Source organism: Aspergillus fischeri, genomic scaffold (assembly GCF_000149645.3).
Source record: "Aspergillus fischeri NRRL 181 1099437636266 genomic scaffold, whole genome shotgun sequence".
Lineage (NCBI taxonomy): Eukaryota > Fungi > Ascomycota > Eurotiomycetes > Eurotiales > Aspergillaceae > Aspergillus > Aspergillus fischeri.
Window position 1 is genome coordinate 2988432 of NW_001509760.1, and position 21307 is coordinate 3009738.

At 53.0% G+C, this 21307-nt stretch overlaps 9 protein-coding genes across 9 annotated transcripts; 2 read left to right on the forward strand and 7 right to left on the reverse strand.

Annotated features, from left to right (window-relative positions):
* Window positions 1–71: 71 nt before the first annotated feature.
* Window positions 72–1703, reverse strand: NFIA_057260 (putative alpha/beta hydrolase; the record flags this gene model as incomplete). The annotated part of the gene is made up of 1 exon (XM_001258273.1): window positions 72–1703. One exon carries the CDS (start codon window positions 1701–1703, stop codon window positions 72–74), a length of 1632 nt encoding a protein of 543 aa, XP_001258274.1.
* A 459-nt stretch (window positions 1704–2162) lies between these two features.
* On the reverse strand, window positions 2163–3400 carry NFIA_057270 (lactonase family protein; the record flags this gene model as incomplete). Its single annotated transcript, XM_001258274.1, has 4 exons — window positions 2163–2521; window positions 2572–3048; window positions 3103–3211; window positions 3257–3400. 4 exons carry the CDS (start codon window positions 3398–3400, stop codon window positions 2163–2165), a joined length of 1089 nt encoding a protein of 362 aa, XP_001258275.1.
* Window positions 3401–3660: 260 nt separating this feature from the next.
* On the forward strand, window positions 3661–4269 carry NFIA_057280 (carboxymuconolactone decarboxylase family protein; the record flags this gene model as incomplete). Its single annotated transcript, XM_001258275.1, has 1 exon — window positions 3661–4269. One exon carries the CDS (start codon window positions 3661–3663, stop codon window positions 4267–4269), a length of 609 nt encoding a protein of 202 aa, XP_001258276.1.
* A 58-nt stretch (window positions 4270–4327) lies between these two features.
* Window positions 4328–5708, reverse strand: egl2 (putative endoglucanase; the record flags this gene model as incomplete). The annotated part of the gene is made up of 4 exons (XM_001258276.1): window positions 4328–5061; window positions 5108–5205; window positions 5257–5321; window positions 5367–5708. 4 exons carry the CDS (start codon window positions 5706–5708, stop codon window positions 4328–4330), a joined length of 1239 nt encoding a protein of 412 aa, XP_001258277.1.
* Window positions 5709–6849: 1141 nt separating this feature from the next.
* cbhB (putative 1,4-beta-D-glucan-cellobiohydrolyase) lies at window positions 6850–8442 on the reverse strand (the record flags this gene model as incomplete). The annotated part of the gene is made up of 1 exon (XM_001258277.1): window positions 6850–8442. One exon carries the CDS (start codon window positions 8440–8442, stop codon window positions 6850–6852), a length of 1593 nt encoding a protein of 530 aa, XP_001258278.1.
* A 3951-nt stretch (window positions 8443–12393) lies between these two features.
* Window positions 12394–13272, forward strand: NFIA_057310 (formyltetrahydrofolate deformylase; the record flags this gene model as incomplete). The annotated part of the gene is made up of 1 exon (XM_001258278.1): window positions 12394–13272. One exon carries the CDS (start codon window positions 12394–12396, stop codon window positions 13270–13272), a length of 879 nt encoding a protein of 292 aa, XP_001258279.1.
* A 279-nt stretch (window positions 13273–13551) lies between these two features.
* On the reverse strand, window positions 13552–14966 carry NFIA_057320 (M20 family metallopeptidase; the record flags this gene model as incomplete). The annotated part of the gene is made up of 5 exons (XM_001258279.1): window positions 13552–13781; window positions 13825–13952; window positions 14002–14391; window positions 14435–14817; window positions 14871–14966. The coding sequence occupies 5 exons, from the start codon at window positions 14964–14966 to the stop codon at window positions 13552–13554; spliced, it is 1227 nt and encodes a 408-aa protein (XP_001258280.1).
* A 1068-nt stretch (window positions 14967–16034) lies between these two features.
* NFIA_057330 (putative flavin-containing amine oxidasedehydrogenase) lies at window positions 16035–17709 on the reverse strand (the record flags this gene model as incomplete). Its single annotated transcript, XM_001258280.1, has 3 exons — window positions 16035–16181; window positions 16230–17594; window positions 17656–17709. The coding sequence occupies 3 exons, from the start codon at window positions 17707–17709 to the stop codon at window positions 16035–16037; spliced, it is 1566 nt and encodes a 521-aa protein (XP_001258281.1).
* A 595-nt stretch (window positions 17710–18304) lies between these two features.
* Window positions 18305–20576, reverse strand: NFIA_057340 (putative thiamine pyrophosphate enzyme; the record flags this gene model as incomplete). Its single annotated transcript, XM_001258281.1, has 12 exons — window positions 18305–18471; window positions 18519–18691; window positions 18738–18838; window positions 18890–19197; window positions 19245–19295; window positions 19343–19697; window positions 19742–19925; window positions 19972–20117; window positions 20164–20258; window positions 20307–20356; window positions 20408–20441; window positions 20489–20576. 12 exons carry the CDS (start codon window positions 20574–20576, stop codon window positions 18305–18307), a joined length of 1752 nt encoding a protein of 583 aa, XP_001258282.1.
* Between the last annotated feature and the right edge of the window lie 731 nt (window positions 20577–21307).

The window sequence follows — 21307 nt, forward strand, 5'->3', positions numbered from 1 at the left end:
ATGAAGTTCATTTGTCATTAATTAATTCAGCCTCAGATGCTATAGACATAATATGCAAGCAAGCAAGCAAGCTACTGATGCAAGAAACTATTGACCACCTCTGTAAAAGCCTGTGGCTGCTCCACCATCGGCAGATGACCCGCCTGGGGGATGATCTTCAGCTCCGCTCCCCCGTTGAGGTCACTCGCCATCTTCTGCATCGTCTGCGGCAGCACGCCGTCGCCCTCGCCAGCCACAAACAGTCCCGGCACGCGCGCATCCGCCATCCGCTCCCGCACATCGTACGCACACAGCGCCTGCATGCCCTTGTGGAATCCCTCCAGGCTGTTGGCGCGCACCACCTCCTTGACCCGCGCCGCGACCTCCGGCTGCGTCTCGTACGTCTCGGGCACGAACCACCGCCGCGTGGTCGCCTCCGCCAGCTTTTCCCCAATAATGGGTTCCTGCGTGTCAGGCGACACGGCCCCTTCGCTGGCGGCCATTGCGTGCCGGTCCGTCCACGCCTTGCGGTTCGATTCCGGCGCGGAGCTGTTGGTGTCGCAGGCGATGAACCGCGTCACGCGCGCGGGGTGCAGCAGCGCCGTGTTCAGCACCGTTACGCCGCCGAGGCTGACCCCGATGAGCGTGGCCTGCGGGATGCGGAGCGCGTCCAGCAGCGCGATGATGTCCGAGGCCAGGACGTCGATGGTGATGGGTGTCTCGCCGCAGTCGCGGAGGCGGCCGCGTGTGAGGTAGCGTAGGATCCGGTAGTTTTGGATTTCGGGGTTGGATAGGAAGGCATCAACAAAACCGTCCCAGATGCTCCAGTCGACCAGGATGGAGTTGCTCAGGACAATGACCGGGGCGGTGGGGTCCGTGCTGCCCTCCAGCCGGTAAGGGAGTGAGACTCCGTCTTTGGTTGTCACGTATGACTCCACTGCAGGACGCGCGGGGGAGGGATACGTCCGCGTGCGGTTGTCATTGGAGTGCCAGGGCCCGACGACCTCCTTGGAGGCAAGGGAGGCGAGCTCGCGCGGGGCTGGTCCAAAGGTGTAAGCCCACTCGTAGACCCGGCGCTTCTTGCTGATGGCAATCTCGCTGATCCGCTTGCTCCAGGGGGTGTTCTTCGCAGCATTGTGCTCGGGGCCCTCGAGTCCGTTCTTTGCGGCGTACTCGTACAATGAAAGGAACTCGCGAGGGGCGTTGGGGTCGATGGCTGCTGTGACGAAGCGGCGAGAGCGACGCCAGCCAGGCACGCGGGAGAGCATGCCAAAGTGCTCCTCGCGGTACCAGCGGTTGAGCTCGTCTTCTTGGTCCGCGGGGACGACAACGGACACGGCAATGAGCACGGAGCCCGCGGAGGCGGCGTCGGTTTCATCCTCGAGAGGACGGTAGTCGGGGGCTTTCTGATCGTCCAGCAGGTCGTAGAGTCGGCGATCGACGGCAATTTGAGCCATGGTGGTCTTCTCGCGTGGGGTCTTGATGCCGTCGCCTCGCAGCGCCAGGTACGTCTCGCGGGTCAGCTCCACCATGTCAGTAATATCGTACAGAGCAACCCATTCCGGCTCGAGGCCATCGGTGGCTCTGTATCTGAAGCCATTGGTGACAAAGGGCAAGCGTAGACGCAACGGACCGTGTTCTGTGTTGTACCAGTCGTGGAATTGGGCCGTGGGGAGAGACGGGCGGGGTTGCATTGTGACGTAGAGTAGGCCGGGGGTCGCCATCATGTTCTGTAAATAATCAACAATCAATGAGTAATTGTATGATGAAGAGCAAAGCAAGACAAGTGAATAAGATCAAGGACATTTATTTGGTAGGAATGAGACTCACAACACAGGCGCCGTCTACCCCAGACCCCTCGGAACGCACTCGACGCCGATCTCGACTGCCGACCGGAGACCCGATGTCTGGCAATGCCGCTGTTAGTCATCTCATGCCATCTTATCAAATACTGTCCTCATTCATCTTAATAAAATGAAAATGAGTGAATTTGCATCATTCTCGGTTTTTGATGGATGGGATGATGAGTAGACGAAGATTCGGTTCTTCTGACGAGGAGAAAAGGGATAAGTCGACCCAACCACGTGACTGTCGTAGCATCACAACCATTACATTGTTGAAGAGACACAGCACGTTAGATCTTTACTATTTGAATAATCCTCTCTATTGAATTCTATATCTCATTAATCATACCAAACTGCATTCATCCCGAATCCTTTTTCCGGAATATCCAGCCTAGCTACCCGGGCCAGCGTCTCATCCTTGAAGCGATATATCTCCACGAACCCGTCCTGGTCGTCGCACAGCGCCAACCACTCATCGCTAAAGTCACAAGGGCTGACTGCATTGGAGTGACCACCGCTGTTGGACGTGGGGTGGATGAACAGCTGTCGTTCAACGTTACCATTAGGACCCAGCTTAAAGGCTGTGATATATCCGGTCCAGGGGCGGCCGTAGGTTCCGCGGGTAGTCGCAAACAGGTACTCGCCGCTGTGCGTGGTGAAGCAGACATCACCGCGGTATTTGTTTGTGGGAGGGACGCCTGTAGTGATCATCAGTATGGATTGACGGACAGCTGGTCATGACACTTACCCGCAGGGAGCAATGGGTAGGTGATGTGAGTGAAGACAGGGACGTTGCGCTTCTCGTCAATCACATACACCGCCAGCCGGTTGCCCGCCTCCATCAGTGCGTACAGATACTTGCCGCTGGGGTGGATATCGACCCAACGGGGGTGGTCATCTGGCGATGGGGCCTCAAGACAGTCGACGAGGGTCAGCTCGCCAGTCTGAGCGTCCTTGCGATGGGTCCAGATCTTGTTGGCCTGCAGATCGGCCGAGTAGAGGTAGGTTTCTGTGGGATCGAAGACCATGCCGTGGATGCCTGTGTTGTCCTGGTACTCGTAGTTCTGGACATTCTTGACCAGACGGCCGTCGGAGGGGTCGACGGAGAAGACATTGCCATAGCCCGCGTAGTTGTAAAAGGGCGCGCCGTAGACGTTATAAGGGGGTTTGTGCGCGGCCAGGACGAAGATGGCGCGGGTGTTGCTTTCGCTACTGGAGGCCAGAGCTGGTAGCTCATATCAGCATCAGTCAGACAGCGCAGAGATGGATACGTGCATACGGTGACCAGCAAGAGGATGGGCGACTTGGTGTACAATGTCTGTTGGGCTGTTGATGGCGAAGCTGTTCCATTTTTTCATGGCAGCTCCGTAGAGGGTTTTCTTGTCATGCTGGACAACATTAGTGAATGTCAGTTGAAGAGGTTGGATACATACAGAAATAGTCAACCATGAGATTGGCTCATCCTCTGGAATCTCTGTCTTCTTGACCAACTCCAAAGTCAAGGCCTCGTCGTCGAATGCGACGGTGTACAGCCGACCTGGCGGAGTCCACGTGCCTATCACCAAGTGATGCTTCATGTTGACAGAGGTAAGACCAATTGAATATCAAAGTAACATAATTCATAAATGTGAACTACATTGAGATGATATTTCTCTCCATACTTCATAATGCGGGGAACGGCATTCCATGACGGCAGTGCAGATCGAGGAAGAATCAATACCCGCGGCTAAACTCAATTCCACCAGATATAATCATATATTCATAATTCATCTCAACAACACATTCAGCATTCAACTCGATACACATTCCACCATATTCAAAAAGATCACACTGCACCATGCGCCTCCCATACGCCCCCTCCACCCCGCCTGCAGACGCCGACCCCTCCACCACCGAAATCTACGCCCGCATCGCCGCCCGCAGACACCCCCGCCCACTCATCCCCCTCGATCTCTCCCTGCTACACTCCCCCCCAGTCGCCGACGGCTGGAACAGCTTCCTCGGCGCCATCCGGACCCGCACAATCCTCCCCGGTGCGCTCCTCGAGCTCTCCGTCTGCCGCGTAGCGGTCCTCAACAGCGCCGTGTACGAGTGGAACGCGCACGCGCCGCTTGCGCTGAAGGACGGGGTGACGGCCGACGAGCTGCGGGCGGTGCGCGAGGTCGAGGCGACGATTACGGATGCCGGCAAGGAGGCGCTGGGGCGGAGTGTGCTGAGTGAGGTGCAGAGGGCGGTGGTGCGGTATACGGATGAGATGACGCTGCGGGTGAGGGTTGAGGAGGAGACGTTTGAGGACTTACGGAGGGCTGGGCTGAATGAGAGGGAGATTGTCGAGTTGACGACGGGGGTGGCGGCGTATAACTGTGTGAGTCGGGTGTTGGTTGCGTTGGATGTGGGGGAGAATAACGGGAGGGAGATGAAGAGTGTGGAGGAGTTGGTTGCTTGAAGCATTACACGGCAATCCAAGTCATTCAATTTTGTGAGATATGCTATGTGCTATGGAACTACAGGCATTGAGAGTAGTAGTCGTTCAGCTTCTGGCAGGTATATGGCGTGGCGCAGGCAGTCGGACCCTTCCATCCAATTCCACCACACTGGCCCCAGTGCTGTGCGACTCCGGTGCCGCCAGGGTTCCCAGCCGTGGTAGTGGTCGTAGTAGGCTTGCTGGTAGTTGTCGTGGTGGTCGTTGGAGGGTTACCACCCGAACCACCGACGAAATACGGCTTCAACAACGAGAGATAGTTCTGATAGCCAGTGCCAGACGGCGGCTCCATGCTGAACATATAATCTGCCCACCAGGGACCAGCGGCCCACCATGCTGCGCCCATCCACACATCCGAGTTGGCAGACAAGTAGTCAAGCATGCCTGTGACAGCGGACTGGCACACGCTGTTGGGGCCTCCAGCGAACTCGCCTATGATACCTTTCTTACCATTGGTCTTCAACCACTGTGTGGCGGACTGCACGCGCTCCTGGCCGATGGTGGAGCTCACGCAGGTGGCCGACGTGCCGGACCCGTCTGAGTCGAGATACTGGTGCATCTCGTAGACGATCTTATCCTGAGGGTCGGTGAGGGCCTTGAGGTTGTCGTTGACGTTGGTCCAGGTCCACGCGCCGGACCACGAGTTGCCCTCGACAAAAATGTACTGCGAGGTGGCGCCTGCAGCACGGATGGCGTTGATGGCAGCCTGGTTGAGGTTGAGAACGAGCGTCTGGTCCATATCATGGTACTCATTGTCTGTTCCGTCAGCTTGTCCTTCATTTCAAAACTGATGGAAACATACTGGTGTCAAAAATGACATGGTCATTGGACGCAAACTGGGCAGCCACGGTCTTCCAGAACGCAGCAAAGTCGTCAGTCGACGAGATGATGTTCCCGTAGCTGTGCCGTCAGCACTGTCTCACATCAGAAGCAAGGCAGCAACAAACTCACTATCTTCCATAGTTATGGGGATCAATCACCGCATACGCCCCCAGACTCGTAATCGCATTGACAGTCTATCCTCGTCAGCGACGCCTCAACACCCAGATCAGCAGACCAACCGCCTTGAGATCATTCATGTACGTCGCATCTGGAGTCCCCGTCATCTTATCCGGGATGAGCCTCTCCATCCGGAACGCAACACGGAAGATGTTCATCCCGGCATCATGCAGAGTCTTGATAGTCGACGCATCGGGCCAGATATAATCCGTCCCCAGCACGCCCGGGAGCTTGGTCTCTCCAAACTCGGCGCCAGACTCGTTACTTCCAAACCCTATCTCACCGTCAGCTTCTGCGATGAAGAGAAGAAAGGGAAACATACAAACAAACCCAGAAGCCCGCCTCGCATTCGGCACCGCCAAAGCAAGGGGGAGAAGTGCACAGATAATAGTCGAAGCCTTCATCTTGTACTTGTATCCAGCGTATACTTACCAGCTATACACTGAAGGCAAGTACAGTTTTCAATCAAGGTATATATACTCATCACTTCCGAACAACAAGACATCACGACGGCCCCTCGGACCGCACCCCGACACTTTCTGCATGCCTGCATGTCTGCAGGGATATACCATCCCAAACCGGAACGGAGCCAGGGAGGGCTGCCTAACCGATTCGTCACGGTACTTGAGGGTGTAATCTCCGGGAATAGATTGCATGGCGTCTACCCTGCAGGTGGCGACGACCTGTTCTGCAGGAGCCAGATACAGCCACGTACGAAGTGACTGAACGGGTACTACCATACCCCGACTTTCTGCAGGTAGTCTGCTCCGCCAGTAGTCTGCTGTTAAGCATAGACTGATTGTCAGGGATGATCCGGCCTATTCCGGATCGCTAGGCACCAGTAAGTGAGGGCCAGGGGACTTCGTGATCAATTGCGTACTAGAAGGCAATATTCTTTTGGGTATATCAATGAGCAGATTGAAAAGTAAATTACATTAGTCGACTACCTGCACTGCACATGCAAATCAACAATTCCGGTATTATTATTAGGCTAATATTCCCATATACAATACGACGCAAACCAATCTGCGGGGGTGGTTGACCGCGACTTCTGGCTTGTGGAAATTAGCTTGATTTGCCTGAATTCTGAATTAGTGTAATATCTCGCTTGAATAATTTCCATGACCTAATGTACTTGTCTCTTAAGGGATCCCTGCATGTCAATGTCACCTGCACCCCAGAAACCGGCAAGTGACCCCGGAGAAAAGGATATGCAGGCGCAGGGGATAACAGGATGCCTTGCAGCAGATGACTCCTCACAGGCTAAATCAAGCAGGTTAGTCTAGTCAGGGCCGAGACTTGCATTAGTTTGTTTAAAGGGTGAGTTCTTCAGGTTTTGTCCAATCAGCTGGGTGGAATATAGATTGATGCAGACAGTTCGTATTAAGGATGCAGTACGATGTCTCCGCCTATGAAAGGGAATACAAAGAAGACCAATGGAGGTAAAATATTGCATTCAATTCAATTCAAGCTAGCAACTAAATAGTAAAACATTTTCCTTCAAGCCGTCAACGTCATCCAGCTCTCGGCTGAGGAGGCCACTATCTACAGGCACTGAGAGTAAAAGTCATTCAGCTTCTGGCAAGTATAAGGACTGGCACAGGTAGTAGGGCCCTGCCATCCATTTCCGCCGCACTGGCCATAGTGCTGAGCGACTCCGGTGCCGCCAGGGCTACCGGCGGTGGTAGTGGTCGTCGTAGGCTTCGCGGTGGTGGTGGTTCCACCGCCGGGGTTCGAGCCACCGCTGTTGAAGGTCGAGCCGATGGGGCCGACCTTGATGTTGGAGTAGACGACGGAGGCGTCGGGGTGGTTAGCCTCGACATCCGCAGGGACGCCAGAGGAGATGTCGCAGGTACCACGGGCGACACCGGGAGTGGAGGAAGAGGCAGTGGTCGGGTAGTTGCTGTCGAGCCAGAGCATGTTGGCCGCGTGATCATCCCACAGGGACATGACGAGGACCATGCCCTGGGCGAGCGCAGCGCCCATGCCCTCCATGCCGCCGTGCTTGGCGAAGACGTTCTGGTCCTTGAACAGGCTCTTCTGGGCGGTGCAGTAGTCGTTGGTGATGGAGTTGCCGCCGACGCCGGACCAGGTCGACTCCGAGTTGGGGATCACCTTGCCGTTCTGCACGTAGAAGCGCTTGATCTCCTTGAGGGTGCCGCTGGCGGTGCCATCGTCGGTGATGAACTGGGTGACGACGGTGAACTTGCTCTTGGTGTCGACGGTCATGCCAGGGCCGTAGAAGGTCTTGTTGCCCTGGCGGAAGGAGTTGAAATCACATCCGTCGGGGTCGCAGGTGCCGCCGTAGCGGTCGGAGCTGTAGGTGCCACCGCAGGCATCACCGGTGCACATCACCTGGCCGGGAGTGTCGCAAGGGTGAGGAGTGAAGGCCGTGGAGATGCTGTTGGCCTCCCAGATATCCATCTCCGCGCAGCAGGAACCGTGGTTGCCGGTACCCGCATTGGCATCGTTGGAGGAGGGCTGCCATCCTTCAACGTTGGCCTGACCGTTGATGAACTTGAGGTCGCGAGGGCACTGAGAGTCACAGTAACCAGTACCGTACTTGGCACCAGCCTTGTTGGTTGGGTACTTGGACATGCCACCGTCGGCGTCCATGGCGACAAAGTACAGAGCGCCGTTGAGACCGCAGGGGAGGTTGGAGACATCGACATCAAAGGTGAACTCCTGGTTCAGCAGCTTAAACATCTCGTAGGTGGTGTCGTCCTTCATCATGTACAGACGCGAGCCAATGTTCTTCTGCTGGCTGGTGGTGACGAAGTTGAGGCGGAGGGAGTCGCCGCTGGTAGTCGCACCATAGGTGGACTGGTAGTTGGCACCCTCAAGGGCGCAGTTGGATGCGCAGGTTGCATCGTCAGGGCAGAGAGTCTTGTCCCAGGTGTTGCCGGTGTAGCAGTTGGTGTAGTCGCCTACTTTGTGCACCCAACGCCAGTTAGCGTCGATGACTACCTTGCCGTTGTTGGTGGTGCAGCTGCCGCCAGCAGTGCAGCTCTGCCAGGTCATGGACGGATGCACTTCCGCCTGGGAAGTACCGACCTGCTGAGCCTGACCAGAGCCCAGAAGGGCGGCCAGGATGAGCGCGGTCTTGTACATGCGGTAGGAGAAGGTGGAGGCCAGCATGGTGATGTTTGTCCAAGGATTGACTGGATTGACTGGTTAGGGAGTGATGAGGAGGAGAATGAAGACTCATGTCCAGAGAGATAGACCTGCTTTTATATCTATGAGCCTGAGAATGTGTTGAAATGATCCAAGATGCCCAAGCAGCTCAACATCGTCGTCGACGGCTTTGCGGACCGCATGCCGTTGTATCGCCCCATGGGGAAGAGTTGATTCCCCGCGTGAAGATGTGAAGAAATTACAGAGTTCAGTCAATTAGCGCAAACGAGATGAGCTGTGATTGATGCCTTTAGCCTCCGGTACCTCGACTAGGAGCTAGTCGGCGCAGTGCCTTGACCGATCAGAAATCGGCTAAATAGCCGTCAGTCAGCGGTTATGCACCATCTTAGTAGACAACACTAGCTATACCCTTTACTCCTTACTACCCCGTATTACATTTCTGCAGAATCTTAGGGGGTTTCTTTCCAAATTCGGCCCGTTAGGCCGCCGCTTTTCGGACAAGCATCAACTAACGATCGTGGACATGCGTGCTCGGTGCGTGTCCTGAGCCATCAGAAAGTAACCCCGGCGCCAAAGCATCTATCAAGCACTAGATCAATCCATTTCTCCTGAACTAATCATTTGAGTAAACTACGTAGCCACGCTGGACGATTCCCTCAAGTGACCTGTATTCCATAGTCGCATACCGGTAATTCTCTGGTCTTCCCTGTCTTATACTCAATGGTTAAGCAAAGCCCCCTACAACTGAATGACCAGAGGATCTGGCTACTGATACTAGTATTTTATACGAGCTTTTAGTGCAATCAACCCTCAAACTACCCTATACAAGTATGCTATGAAAGAATGACGCTCTCTGTTTTGATGCACCCCTTTCTTCGTTACCACAAGCTCCTCTCTCAGGCAATAAACCATGTCCAAGTAATGCTCGCATTAGGTGTGGAGATTGCATGGAACAATAATCTTGTCGTCAAACTAATCGGACGACAGTATAACAGCTAGTCGCTCGGATTGGCATAATTTGTAAAGGACCTACTTCCCGGCCATTCCAACAACTTCAGGGGCTCTTTCCCTCTAGCTAGAATCTTCCGGCCTTGCTGTCCATGGATTTGTTTACTCTGGAACTGTTCCACAGTTTTAGCGTCGCACTATGAGATATTACGCTGCTCGTTCAGACGTGTATAGCTCTACCGAAGATCAATATCAACAGCTGCTCCCAGACGCGGCCCGCAGCATGCATTAGACCTGGGCACTAGATGCTGTTCACCAGCATAATCCATAGTTGAGAACACATAAAGGTTACATCACATGTTGAGACTCGATCTGTACTAAGCACCTTTGATTATGCCTTCCCCTACAATCTTCTAACCCTCTGCGTTTAATACTATTCGATTCGTCCTCACGCTTCTGATCTGATCATCAATCTACCTCTCTGAAATTGAAATAGAAACGAGACATCATGATTAGACATATAGCGAGATGCCCTGTGTCAAGTCAGGGGAAGGGTAGGTGCACGAAGGTCAGTCATGGGGGCCAGCGAGGATGTTGTATTGTACAGAAGACATGAGTGTTAGCCTTTCGATTAGCATGGTTCTAGGATGTAGAAAAGTCGCTCAATTCGGTAATGCCATTATTAGCTTGATGGAGGGAACCCATAGAGAGAATCGAGTCTGTAGTATGGGTACATTATAAACAGGCGACGTGCCAAAATAGATACCAGGGATTTAGTGCGTGTCTTTACCATCAATTGACGTGTCTGGATGATCAGGAGTAATCCCGGACTAGTGCTCTAAGCTCCTTGAAAGCGGCGGTCAGGTCCGATGCAGTATCGCTTGATGTGACGCTGACTGCAGGCCATCCTCGTTCCTCCTCGGCATTTGGGCGGCTGATCCTTTTTTAATTAATTAACTGCGCTATGCCACAGATCCTGCAATCATATCGTGACCAGGTATTAATTCTTCTCTAACTTGGAAGTCGCTAAGTATTTTCCTCCTGTGATCCGAATGATTTCTGCCCAAATCAAGAACGCTAATAGCCCTTGTATTTCCTAATTGGGAGCTCCGGTCACTTCCTTGGCCTTAGGATACCTATACCACATGCTTCTGAATCTGCCATATTTCTCTCTATTAATCTATATCCGTCATCTGACCATAGGTATAGACCTCGCATTTGATGATATTGTCATAACCAGTCACCGTTGTCCAGTGTCCAATACTCCGATAATGCCCGCACTGTATATGAATGTTTCATCAACCAATCCGGAAAGATCTCAGTCTTCGTGAGTGGTCAGCAACAAGTCCAATTGACCTGCTTTAGCGTTCGAATAGTTAGATTGAGCCCGGACTCATCTGACCTGCTATTTCTCCTGATCCTGCAACCACTTACTCCGCAGTGCACACCCCGCTAACTGACTGCCAGTAGCCTAAGCGCCAACATCGCGGAGTAGAACATAGGGTGTCCTCTATATTGCTTGTACAGTTAGTCTGCTGACCACGGAGTAAATATTGTCCTTCCACACACAGTTTTTCCCTCAATCGGCCTGTTTCCTGCTCAATATACCAGACATCAGTTATCTCGTGCAGTGACCCCAACCACGAGGAACGACCTCCGTGAAACTGAAACCAGCGTCCATAGCACTCTGTAGGGACCTAGCCAGGGAGTATGTGCATAGTAACCCCGCAGTGGCAACAGCAGTGTCCGGAAATGAAGCTCAATCGACCTGTTTCAGGTGATCAGGATGGGAATAGTCGATACGAGAGGGGTAGCTTTCTAATTAACCTTGGTGAACTTTAGCAGCCAAACACAAGCTCCGGATTCGAGATCCTTCAGGGGTGCCTTTGGCATTGACATGGTGCTACCGCCTGAATTCTCGGCTCTTGCAACCTAAATCCCGAAGGTACTCTAGCGCATCTGGTCGTCCGGGTACGGCTGTGCTTCGGTGAGAGATCTAGGTATGGCTGGATCCTCACTGTTGACACTGTAGACTCGGACTTAGAGCCCGTCGACCCTGCAGGTGGCTCCTTACAGTATTGTGGTATGAAGATGCGGGGAATCACTCAGGTTGAGATCGCTTGATCTGAACTATTTGGACAAGACGGAGGTTCCGACCAAATCTGCCGAATTAGGAAATATCTTCATATGATGAGGCTGTATGCCGTTTATTGTTCGAGTAACTGTCTTTTCTCACTTTCAATGATATTATTCTTCCAAAGACGGAGACATCTATATCGTAAACCTGCATCTTCATCACATTTAACTAGAGTGGATGAGCGACGGTTTAATTCTTTCGACATGGGGGATTAACACATTCAGGAGTATTTTCTATATCATTGACAGGGACTATTCTGGATACTAGTATTGCTATGATGTTCAGGCAGGAATAAAATGAAGACACTGAGCGAGCTATATACACACGAACATTCTACATCAAAATGAGTACTACTATCTCTCGTATAACCTTCTACCCTTCTGCGGCCTTTAGAGCAACCACGGCAGTCGAGTAGCTCAAATATTGAGACTGAAGTCTGAACCTTTTCTGCCAAGTATACACTTGCTGTAGTCAGGGAATGAGAATCAGTACATATAGTGGACATGATATTCCTTACTGGTAGATGTGTCTGTAGCATATCGCGCCTCTATACATTCCACTTTTCATGGCTGATGCTACCACAGGCTTCTTACCAACTACTCTATAAGCATATGATCAACAACAGCTACAGTATCTCCACTGCTGATAACAATTCCTCATGATGATGCTCAATCCGGAAATGATAGACAACCTAACCCTAATCTTATCGATCGCCCCACCTTAGTCAGCGCCGAAAACGGCGCGGGGTTTTCTTCCCTTTTTGTTGCTAAATTCCCACATCGTCCGGGTCAGCCCATCTTCTTGCTGTCATCTACCGTCTATTGTCTTTGCGTTCGACTCAATTCAACACTCCCCCTCGATTCAACATCATGGACAGCTTCATCCTCACCCTTTCCTGCCCGGACCGCCCCGGCATCGTCCACGCCGTGACCGCCTTCCTGGTTGCGCGCAACCTCAACATCGTTGACTCATCGCAATTCGGCGATCCCACCTCGAAGCGCTTCTTCATGCGCATGCACTTCGCCGCCTCCGCCTCCGCTACCGAGGCCACAGACGAGCACCCCAAGCTGAGCGTCGAGGAACTGCGCGCCGCCTTCGAACCAACCGCCAAGTCCCTGGCCATGGACTTTGCGATCCACCCCGCCGCCCAGAAGCCCCGCGTGCTCATCATGGTCTCCAAGATCGGCCACTGCCTCAACGACCTGCTCTTCCGGCAATCCACCGGCCAGCTCGCCATCGAGGTGCCCCTGATCGTCTCGAACCACCCGGACTTCGCGCCCCTCGCCGCAACCTACAACGTGCCGTTCGTCCACCTGCCCGTCACGCCGGACACAAAGCAACAGCAGGAGACGCGCGTGCTGGAGCTGGTGCGCGAACACCAGATCGACCTGGTCGTGCTGGCGCGGTACATGCAGGTGCTGTCGCCGATGCTGTGCGAGGCCATGTCCGGCCGCATCATCAACATCCACCACAGCTTCCTGCCGAGTTTCAAGGGCGCGAAGCCCTACCACCAGGCGTATGACCGGGGTGTGAAGATCATTGGTGCCACGGCGCACTTTGTGACGAGTGATTTGGATGAGGGGCCGATCATCGAGCAGAATGTTGTTAGGGTGAACCATGCGCTGAGTCCCAAGGAGTTGACGCATGCGGGCAGCAATGTCGAGAGTAATGTGCTGGCGACGGCGGTCAAGTATGTGACCGAGCGGAGGGTCTTGCTTAATGGGCACAAGACGGTTGTTTTTGCTTAGACGTTCTTGCATTCTCTATTTGTCTGCATAGTCGGCGGATTGCCAGGTAGCACTAAAAGTTTCAAATAGGGTTATACAGGATCTAGACTCATTCGTGGCGAGTACAGAATACAGTACGTTCATATATACTATCTAGTGAAGAATTATCCTCATGCTCTATTATTGATGCCAATGGCGCTATTGATTGGCTTAAGAGGAGAGGTACGTTGATGTCGAAGAGATGGCGATGAGCGGCAGTTTGGATATAAGTAGACGCGTTGGAAGTACTCAGGAAAAAGATCACTCCAAGATCGCCATCTCCCATTGCTTCTTTGCCGTCTTTAAGAGTCCCTCATCTGTCAACATCTCCCACCCGATCATTGCGAGAGACTTGCCCACAATGACTGCCTCCTCGTGCGCAGTATCTGTCCCGGCGGCAGTGGCAAACGAGGAATGGTGAAGAAATAAGCCTTCCTGGTCTGCGACCGCGAACATGGCATGCAGTGTTGGAACGAGATAGCTCACGTTTCCTACAGAGTCAGCTGCAGCCTTTGCTGGAGGACCAAAACGTACCTATATCTGACGATCCTGTCAAGACCTTGTCGTGGCTCTTGGTAATCTTCCGTCCATAACGAGCCATGTGAGTCTGGTATCGTTCGCAGAGGGCGTCATTGATCTTGATATCAGTATACAGTTGATCCCTGCATAATCAGCACTTTAGCATCGGTCAAAAAGCACTAGAAGACATACTCGACAATATCAACGCGACAACCCGACGATAACGCCCCTGCCTCGATACAATTCCGGACTCTCCCCATCAACCGATCCAACCCCTTCAGCGTCGGACTGCGCACCTGCCAGTACGCCTTGGTCCGCTCTGGAATGACATTGGCCACAGTGGGCGTCTCCGTGAATGCAACATGCACCCTCTCGTCAGGCTGCATCTGCTGCCTCAGCACAGAGACGTTGTTGTACGCACTAACCAGAGCATCCAGCGCATTGATCCCGTCCCACGGGTTACCCCCAGCATGTGCGGACTTGCCAGTGAACTCGCAGTGGATTTCCTTGCGGGCGTTCATGAGTACACCGGCGATGCCGTCCGAGTCGACCCCGGGGAAGAGCTTCTTGGGTCCAGCGTGACTAGTTTGTCAGTTATTGTAACCAGATGAAGCAAAATACTTACGCCATCAGCGAGATATCGACACCCTTGTACGCCCCATTCTCAATCAACTTTCTCTTTCCACCCCCGTTCTCCTCGGCCGGTGTCCCGAGCAACTGTGTCCGTCCAGGAATGCCGTACTTCTTCAGCAGGGCTGATAGGGCCAAGAATGCCGCCACGCTACTCGTGGTAATGAGGTTGTGGCCGCAGGCATGCCCAATCCCAGGGAGAGCATCGTACTCCGCGTTGAAATTGATCAGCCGGCCGCCGGAGCCGCAGGTGGCTTCGAAGGAGGTGTCGAGACCGTAAGCGTGGCGGGTGACGGTGCAGCCTTGGGCTTCGAGAAAGGCGCAGATGGCCTCGTGGGCTTTGTGCTCCTGGTATGCGGTTTCAGGGTTTGACCATATCTGTATTGATCCGGTCAGTTAACGGCGTAGGTCAAGTAGTCACAAGAATATACCTCTCGGTTGAGCTCTCGCAAGGAGGACTGGAGATTGTCTAGGGTTGCGTCGATGGACGATTTGATCTCGTCAATGCTGGGTGTGGGGATTGCCATGATGTCTAACTTGATTGTCAGTACAGAGTATCGATGTGTCAATGAGAGAATGACCGTCCTTATTATACCCGGCAAAAACCGCGGTCACTCCCCCACGCAGCCATGTAGATCAAACAGCTACTGTCTCTCGGCAAACCAGGAATTCGACTATGCACATCGGCTTATCAATGCGGGGTAAGCCTTGGAGCAATGATTGGAGTCCAATTGCCGTCGCAAGGCACTGTCGATCTCTTCGATATGCTCGGCAGAATGAATCCACAGGTGAGCCGTGGTACATTGCTTCTGTCCGCATTCCATGTTGGGGTAGCACTCGGGGTTCATTCCGTATGCCATTAACCAGTTCTAGTATCCGGATCTATGCAATAGTACGCGACTAGAGATATGCTTTGCCGAGCTAGCTTTTCCCCGGCCATATCTATCTATATCGTACAGAACTAAGAGACTGCCACAAGTTTTCCTATCTTCAGGTGACTATCCCTATCGATCGTCTGTCTTTCTTTTTTGGTTCCGCACTGCATATCAATCTGACCCTGTTCTGCTGTCATCGCACTCAACACCATCCCGCTAATTGAGAAAATGTCTCCTAAGCCAATAATCTTCTGGGGCTTCAACAGTAGAGAGCGGAATCTCTTCCTCTCTCTGCATTCCGGACACTTGTGGCACTCATCAGGGTTGACATTGGCTTGACAGACGGCTGACAACTTTGCTCTATTGCCGAATGGTGTTTACTTCCATGTTATTTGTTGCATACTGCGTGGGAGATATCGTTGGGACACAGTTTTTTGCCATGAGTGAAGAGCCGTCGTATCCAGTCGTCCTCTTCCTGTGTTAACGGGCCAAATTTGTAAGACCGGAATAGAAGCGGCAGTCTCGGGGCTCGCACTGCGAGCATTCTTCCTTTGCCTACTTGTCCATTATGGTGCTGAGAACTGGCAGAGAGAGGCGGTTAACGGCTCAGTGACGGAATTGACTAGAACCCAAAAGTTGGCGCCAACAAGACAGACCTGGAGTTTGAGAGCTTTCCATACGGTTTGTGGTTGCTCATAGACTATACACGCAATGAATGGATCACTGCCTTCGTTTATACCGCACTCCATGCGACACAAGCAGGTACTTTGCGAACAGATCCTCCGCGAAATCATCAAATGGCTCATACGCAGCTCCAAGGCGATACGCAGCTGCCAGACCGGAGATGCACGCAATCTCATGCATATTCTAACGCCATCAGCTAGTCCATCACATCCGGGGAGAACCAAGACATACCACCATAGTCCAAGCCCCCGCATACGTCGTCCGATTTCTCCCATTAATGAACATCATCCCCGGCACAACCCGCAGATAATGCTGCCACCGATGCCCAAACTGCCGCCACCACTTTTTTGCAATAATCTTGTCAGGATCAACACTATCCCACGTCCACAGGTGCTTCTGCCGGTCATTCAGGTAGATGGTCTGGTAGACATGCCGCTCGGCTTCCAGCGGGGTATTCCCTTCTCCGACTCTCTCCCGAAACTGATGCTGGTAATTCGAGCAGTCGAAGCCCATCTCGATGCACTGCGGCGCGTTGGCAAACGAGTGCGTAAAGTACATCGGCGCGAAGCCCTCCCATCCTTCCGATGTGCATGTCGGCGGCTGCCGTTTCGCGAATGCAATCTGCTCCTGTTTGATAGCTGAGACGCCCTTGGCGCAGAGATCGGGCTTGTACCGCGTCTCGAAGATACTGTTGAAGTACGCGCTGTCGGAATGGGTGATGGTGATGTCGTTGTAAAAGGCCACGCCGCCGAGGACGTACCGCTCGCGCCAGGTGGCGTGTTTGCCTAGCAGGGTCTTGGCCTCGTCGGCGGGAAGCGAGAGGACGAGTTCGTCGTACGTCGCACGGAAGTCGTCTAGGACTGCTTCTGCGGTTACGCTGTCCGGACGGGTGGGTCGGGGACGTAGCGTAATGCTGTGGTTGTTTCGTTGCAGGATCTCGACGGCCGTGTTGAGACGGATGTCCACGCCTTTAGACGCGAGGTCTACAGCCCAGTCGCGGTAGAAGTCGCCTAGGTTGGGGAATGTGTACATGGTCGGTTGATTTGGGAGGAGTGTGTCTGGGTCGTACTCCCATAGCCTCATATTGGGATCATCAAACAGTCTCTCCAGCAGTGCGGCCGAAACGTTCGGTGTCTGGTTCCCTGTTCCCAAGAAGAGCGCCAAAACCGGGATAACCATTTTATTGGCAAACTCCTCGCTGAACCGGAACAGCTTCATTATCACCTTGACGGGCATGAGCCCCAGAATCGGAAGCAGGCGCTTAATCCATTTGAGCACGTGGCCCAACTTCTTTATCTCGTCGGATAGCTGGTCAACCAGCGGGGAGGGAAATACATTCGTGAAGAAATTCTCCACGCCCTTGCCGAACGCGACTTGCAGTTTCACAGGGTGAGGCTCGTAGCCGTACCGACGGAAGAAGTTGAAGGTGTGTCGGAAGATCGGAGAGCCACCTTGCACGCCATCGTTGAGCCACTCGGCGCCGTAGCGGGACTCGTCGAGAGAGATGGAGGTTGCTTGGCCGCCGGTGTACGGTGCAATATCGAAGAGGGTCACGTCGAAGCGATCGGGGTGATTGGCCAGAGCAGAGGCACAGGACTATTCATTCATTCGTTCAACTGGGTTCTGGACAGTTCGACCTGGTGGGAGGACGGCTTACCATGCCTGCGGGCCCAGCGCCAACAATAGCAACTCGGGTTTTCTTTGGGGGCATTTCGCTATTCTACAACTATTCTACACTATGGTGTTTGAATAGAACGATGAGTCAGGTTGGAGTTGTGAACGTCGTCCGTGGCTTATTATGCTTGTCATGCGTGACCATGACATCAACTCCCGCAATCGTCCATCATCGAGATTATGGATCTCAGATCGATCAGATCGACTCAGATCGGCCTTGATAACTCAATAGAATAACCAATCATTGTGATACAAGCAGAAATAATCTCTGAAAGATTATGGGAACTCTTCCCTGACTCCAGAGTCTGGGTAATCCTGTTCTCACCAGCTCAATGCGCCTTTATCTGACGTCAACTGGCATCGACTTGTCACGATCAATCTCTAAAAGAATGGTAGCACATATAATCCCTCATATACGCGATGACAGGCTGTGTAATTGATATTACGCTAATGAACATGGAAATACTTACACTGAGCAAGACGTTGCAGCCTCTAAGCAAAACGGCTTAACTCAGATATCTATGAGCTCAACTCTTCGATCCCATCAAAGGACAGTCTGTATGTCACTTCTCCACCCACATCGACGGAACCCTACCTATCATCAGCTTTGCCTCGGAAGACAGGGAGAAAACTCACCGAACTTCAACAACCGCACACCGACCCCCTTGGACAGCCTCCACGGCCTTCTTCAGTGTCGAATCAACTTCGTCCGTCTTGGTGACCGTCGCTCCCCACGCGTTGCCAGCCGCCGCCGCAATAACAGGGTAATCCGGCGACGGCTCGAATGACAGGTTCAAATCTACATCCATCAGCATGGAGAGCTACTCTGCCGAAAGGAAAGCCTACCCGCTCTACTCGACTTGGACGCCAGACCGTCCTTGTGGACAAGCAATGTCGATACCTTAGGTGCGTTCCAGCCGCTATTATTCAGCACAACCAGGAGGAAAGGAATGTCGTATCGCCGTGCGATCCAATACACGGATTCCATCTGCGAGAAGAGGTAGGTCCCGTCGCCGACGCTGTATCTGTCAGCTCAGCTGTATACTTCAATGAGCGGGAACTTACATTGCGCAGATGAAAGAATCTCGCTTGGCCAATTTGACGCCCAGTGCAGCACCGCCGCCCCAGCCGAGGCCGCCTGCGCCGCTGCCGTAGAGCGTGCCGGGCTGGTGTGTCAGGTGTCAGTCAGGTAATGTCGAGGGAAGTGGCACACATACCTTGGTAAGATTCAAGTGATGGATGATGGGGATAGCGTTGGTTACCGCTTCAATCACAATAACACTGTCGTCCGGTAGGTGCTGCCGGAGTCTGGACGACAGGTATGGAACCGTCACGATGCCTTCTGGTGAAGGTACTTCGAGGTCACGCAGGCTCTGTCTCCATTGTCTGTAGCGTGCTGCGCGTGCGTCGAATGCCTCGGCGTATTTGGCTCGATCTAGGGATTGCTTGTCGAGGTAGGTGTTGAGCTGTTGGAGGGCTAGCTCGCAGCTGACCTTATATCGCCGGATGGCCTGCATGAAGAAGACTACATCCGTTAGTATCGAGGGCGCTCGGCAGAGAATTTGAGCTCACCTGGCATCTGTTGCTTCAATGGGTCTACGTCGAGGTGGAATACCTTCGTTCCTGTGCTATGTGAGTCATTGTCTGAAAAAAGCTGTAGAAGAGCATACCATCTGCAGGCTTGCCTGCCGTCGGAACCCAAGGAACATCACAGTCCATCACCAGGATGACATCTGCCTCGCAAACAGCCGGATGCGTGCTGACCGTCACACCAAGGTATGCCTCGTGATCACTGCGGAGGCTCACGTCCGACCCGACAGTTTCAATAACGCTAATAGGGAGCTTGTCGCATAATTCTGCCAGGAGCGGCGGCGTCCGTGGATTCCGGCCCATATAGCCTGTGATGATCAACGGCCGTTTGGCGCCTAGCAGAGCAGCGGCGAGGCGCTCGACCTCGGGTTCAGGCAAAGCACATGGGGTGACGGGGCCCATGAGTTCGTTTCCAAGGTCGGGAATTTCCACTTGCTACTTCCATCAGTAACCCTCCTCCAAATGAGAACGACACTTACCTCCTCCAGAACTTCCCGTGCGGCAGTAAGATATGACGGACCTTTTGGATCAGACATGGCAAACTGCATAGCGCGATACACCATCTGCTTGATGTTGCGGCCGGTACGGATCTCGCCTGAATAACGGCAGTACTGTCGCACGATAGAGGCTTGGTCGGGGACATCTTGCAGCCAGTGGATGAATCTGTTGGTGTTAGATTGCATTGTAGTCAAAATAGCAATCAACTCACTCTGTTCTCGAACCGAGCATCTCCCCGCTGTCAGTGAAGGGACTCAATCCCGCAAAACACAGGACGGGCACTCGGGTGACGGAGGCATTGTGGATGGATTGGCCCATTGCTAGGGTTCCGCAGTCGACGTGTACAATGACGCATTGCTTTTGAGTTAGTGAGATTCAATTTCAGTATTAGATTGAAACGTACTGGTGATCCGGTTACTTGAGCATAACCCAAGGCCGCAGATAAAGCGACCAGTTCAGAAGGACAGGTGATAATTGTGGGGAATATGGTCGAGTTTTCTCCGCTTTTCGTCAGTGCGAGACTTACTCAAGGACTGGAGAGCATACCCTGTTTCGCTTTGATCATGGCCTCGATCATAGCCGGATGATCACTCCCCCTGATCACAGTCAGAACTCAGTACGACGGACCAAAGAGGACTGCGACTGACAGATTCACAAAACAATACTTGACTCCAGCCTCAACTGCATCATATCAGCCCTGCAAATCAACAGTAGCAAAGTTCATATACCCAATGCCTCAAAGAAGCCTGTGGCAGCGGAGTCAACACGCGCATCACTTTCCCATTTCCGTTTCTTGGTCTGGATATCGCCGTTCATTGTGATTTTTTGATGTGTGAGTGTGAAAGACCCCTCCCAATGCAGAACAAGAGCCTTATGAACAACTTACAAGTCTACAGCTGGGAGATATCAACAGTCAAAATACCGAACGGGCGTGCGATCTCGTCAGCCTTGAAGAGCTTGTGTTTCTTGGCGCGATTTCGGAACATCCGGGGACCAATCAGACGCGTGCAAATAGGGGTAGCTCCTTTCTTCCCCGCGTTGCCTGCCGATGGACATGCCGAAGTTGATAGCATATGGAGACAGATATCATCCGGGGAAGGCCCACACGCAGTGTCAATCCAGGTACAGCGGAATTTCTCCGCTTTGAATAGGAAATGTATAGTTTGAAAGGAGTATCCACCAGCATCCATGTGGTCAGGATGTGGTTATTTCGAGCCTGAGGCAGCTGAACAACTAAGGATGCAGACTCCCTTTTCTACTTTCAGTACCACGAGCTACGAAGGTTTTCTAATCTGGAGGTAATCCATGTCATTTGTATAGATGGCGTGCTGGCATGGCATGCCGCCTGCAGCCGGCACTGCTTGGCAGGTGTGGCTGGCTAGACAGACCTGCTGTTGAAACATATCATCCAGCACCCCGAAACTTCTTTCGCGGCGCCGTATCTGACGTCTAAATTAGACCAAAAAATAGCTGGACTTGGTGAATTGCAAGTCGACAATCGGTTATCTGGTCCACGACTACAGCGGACTGAATGTGTCTGGCCTTTC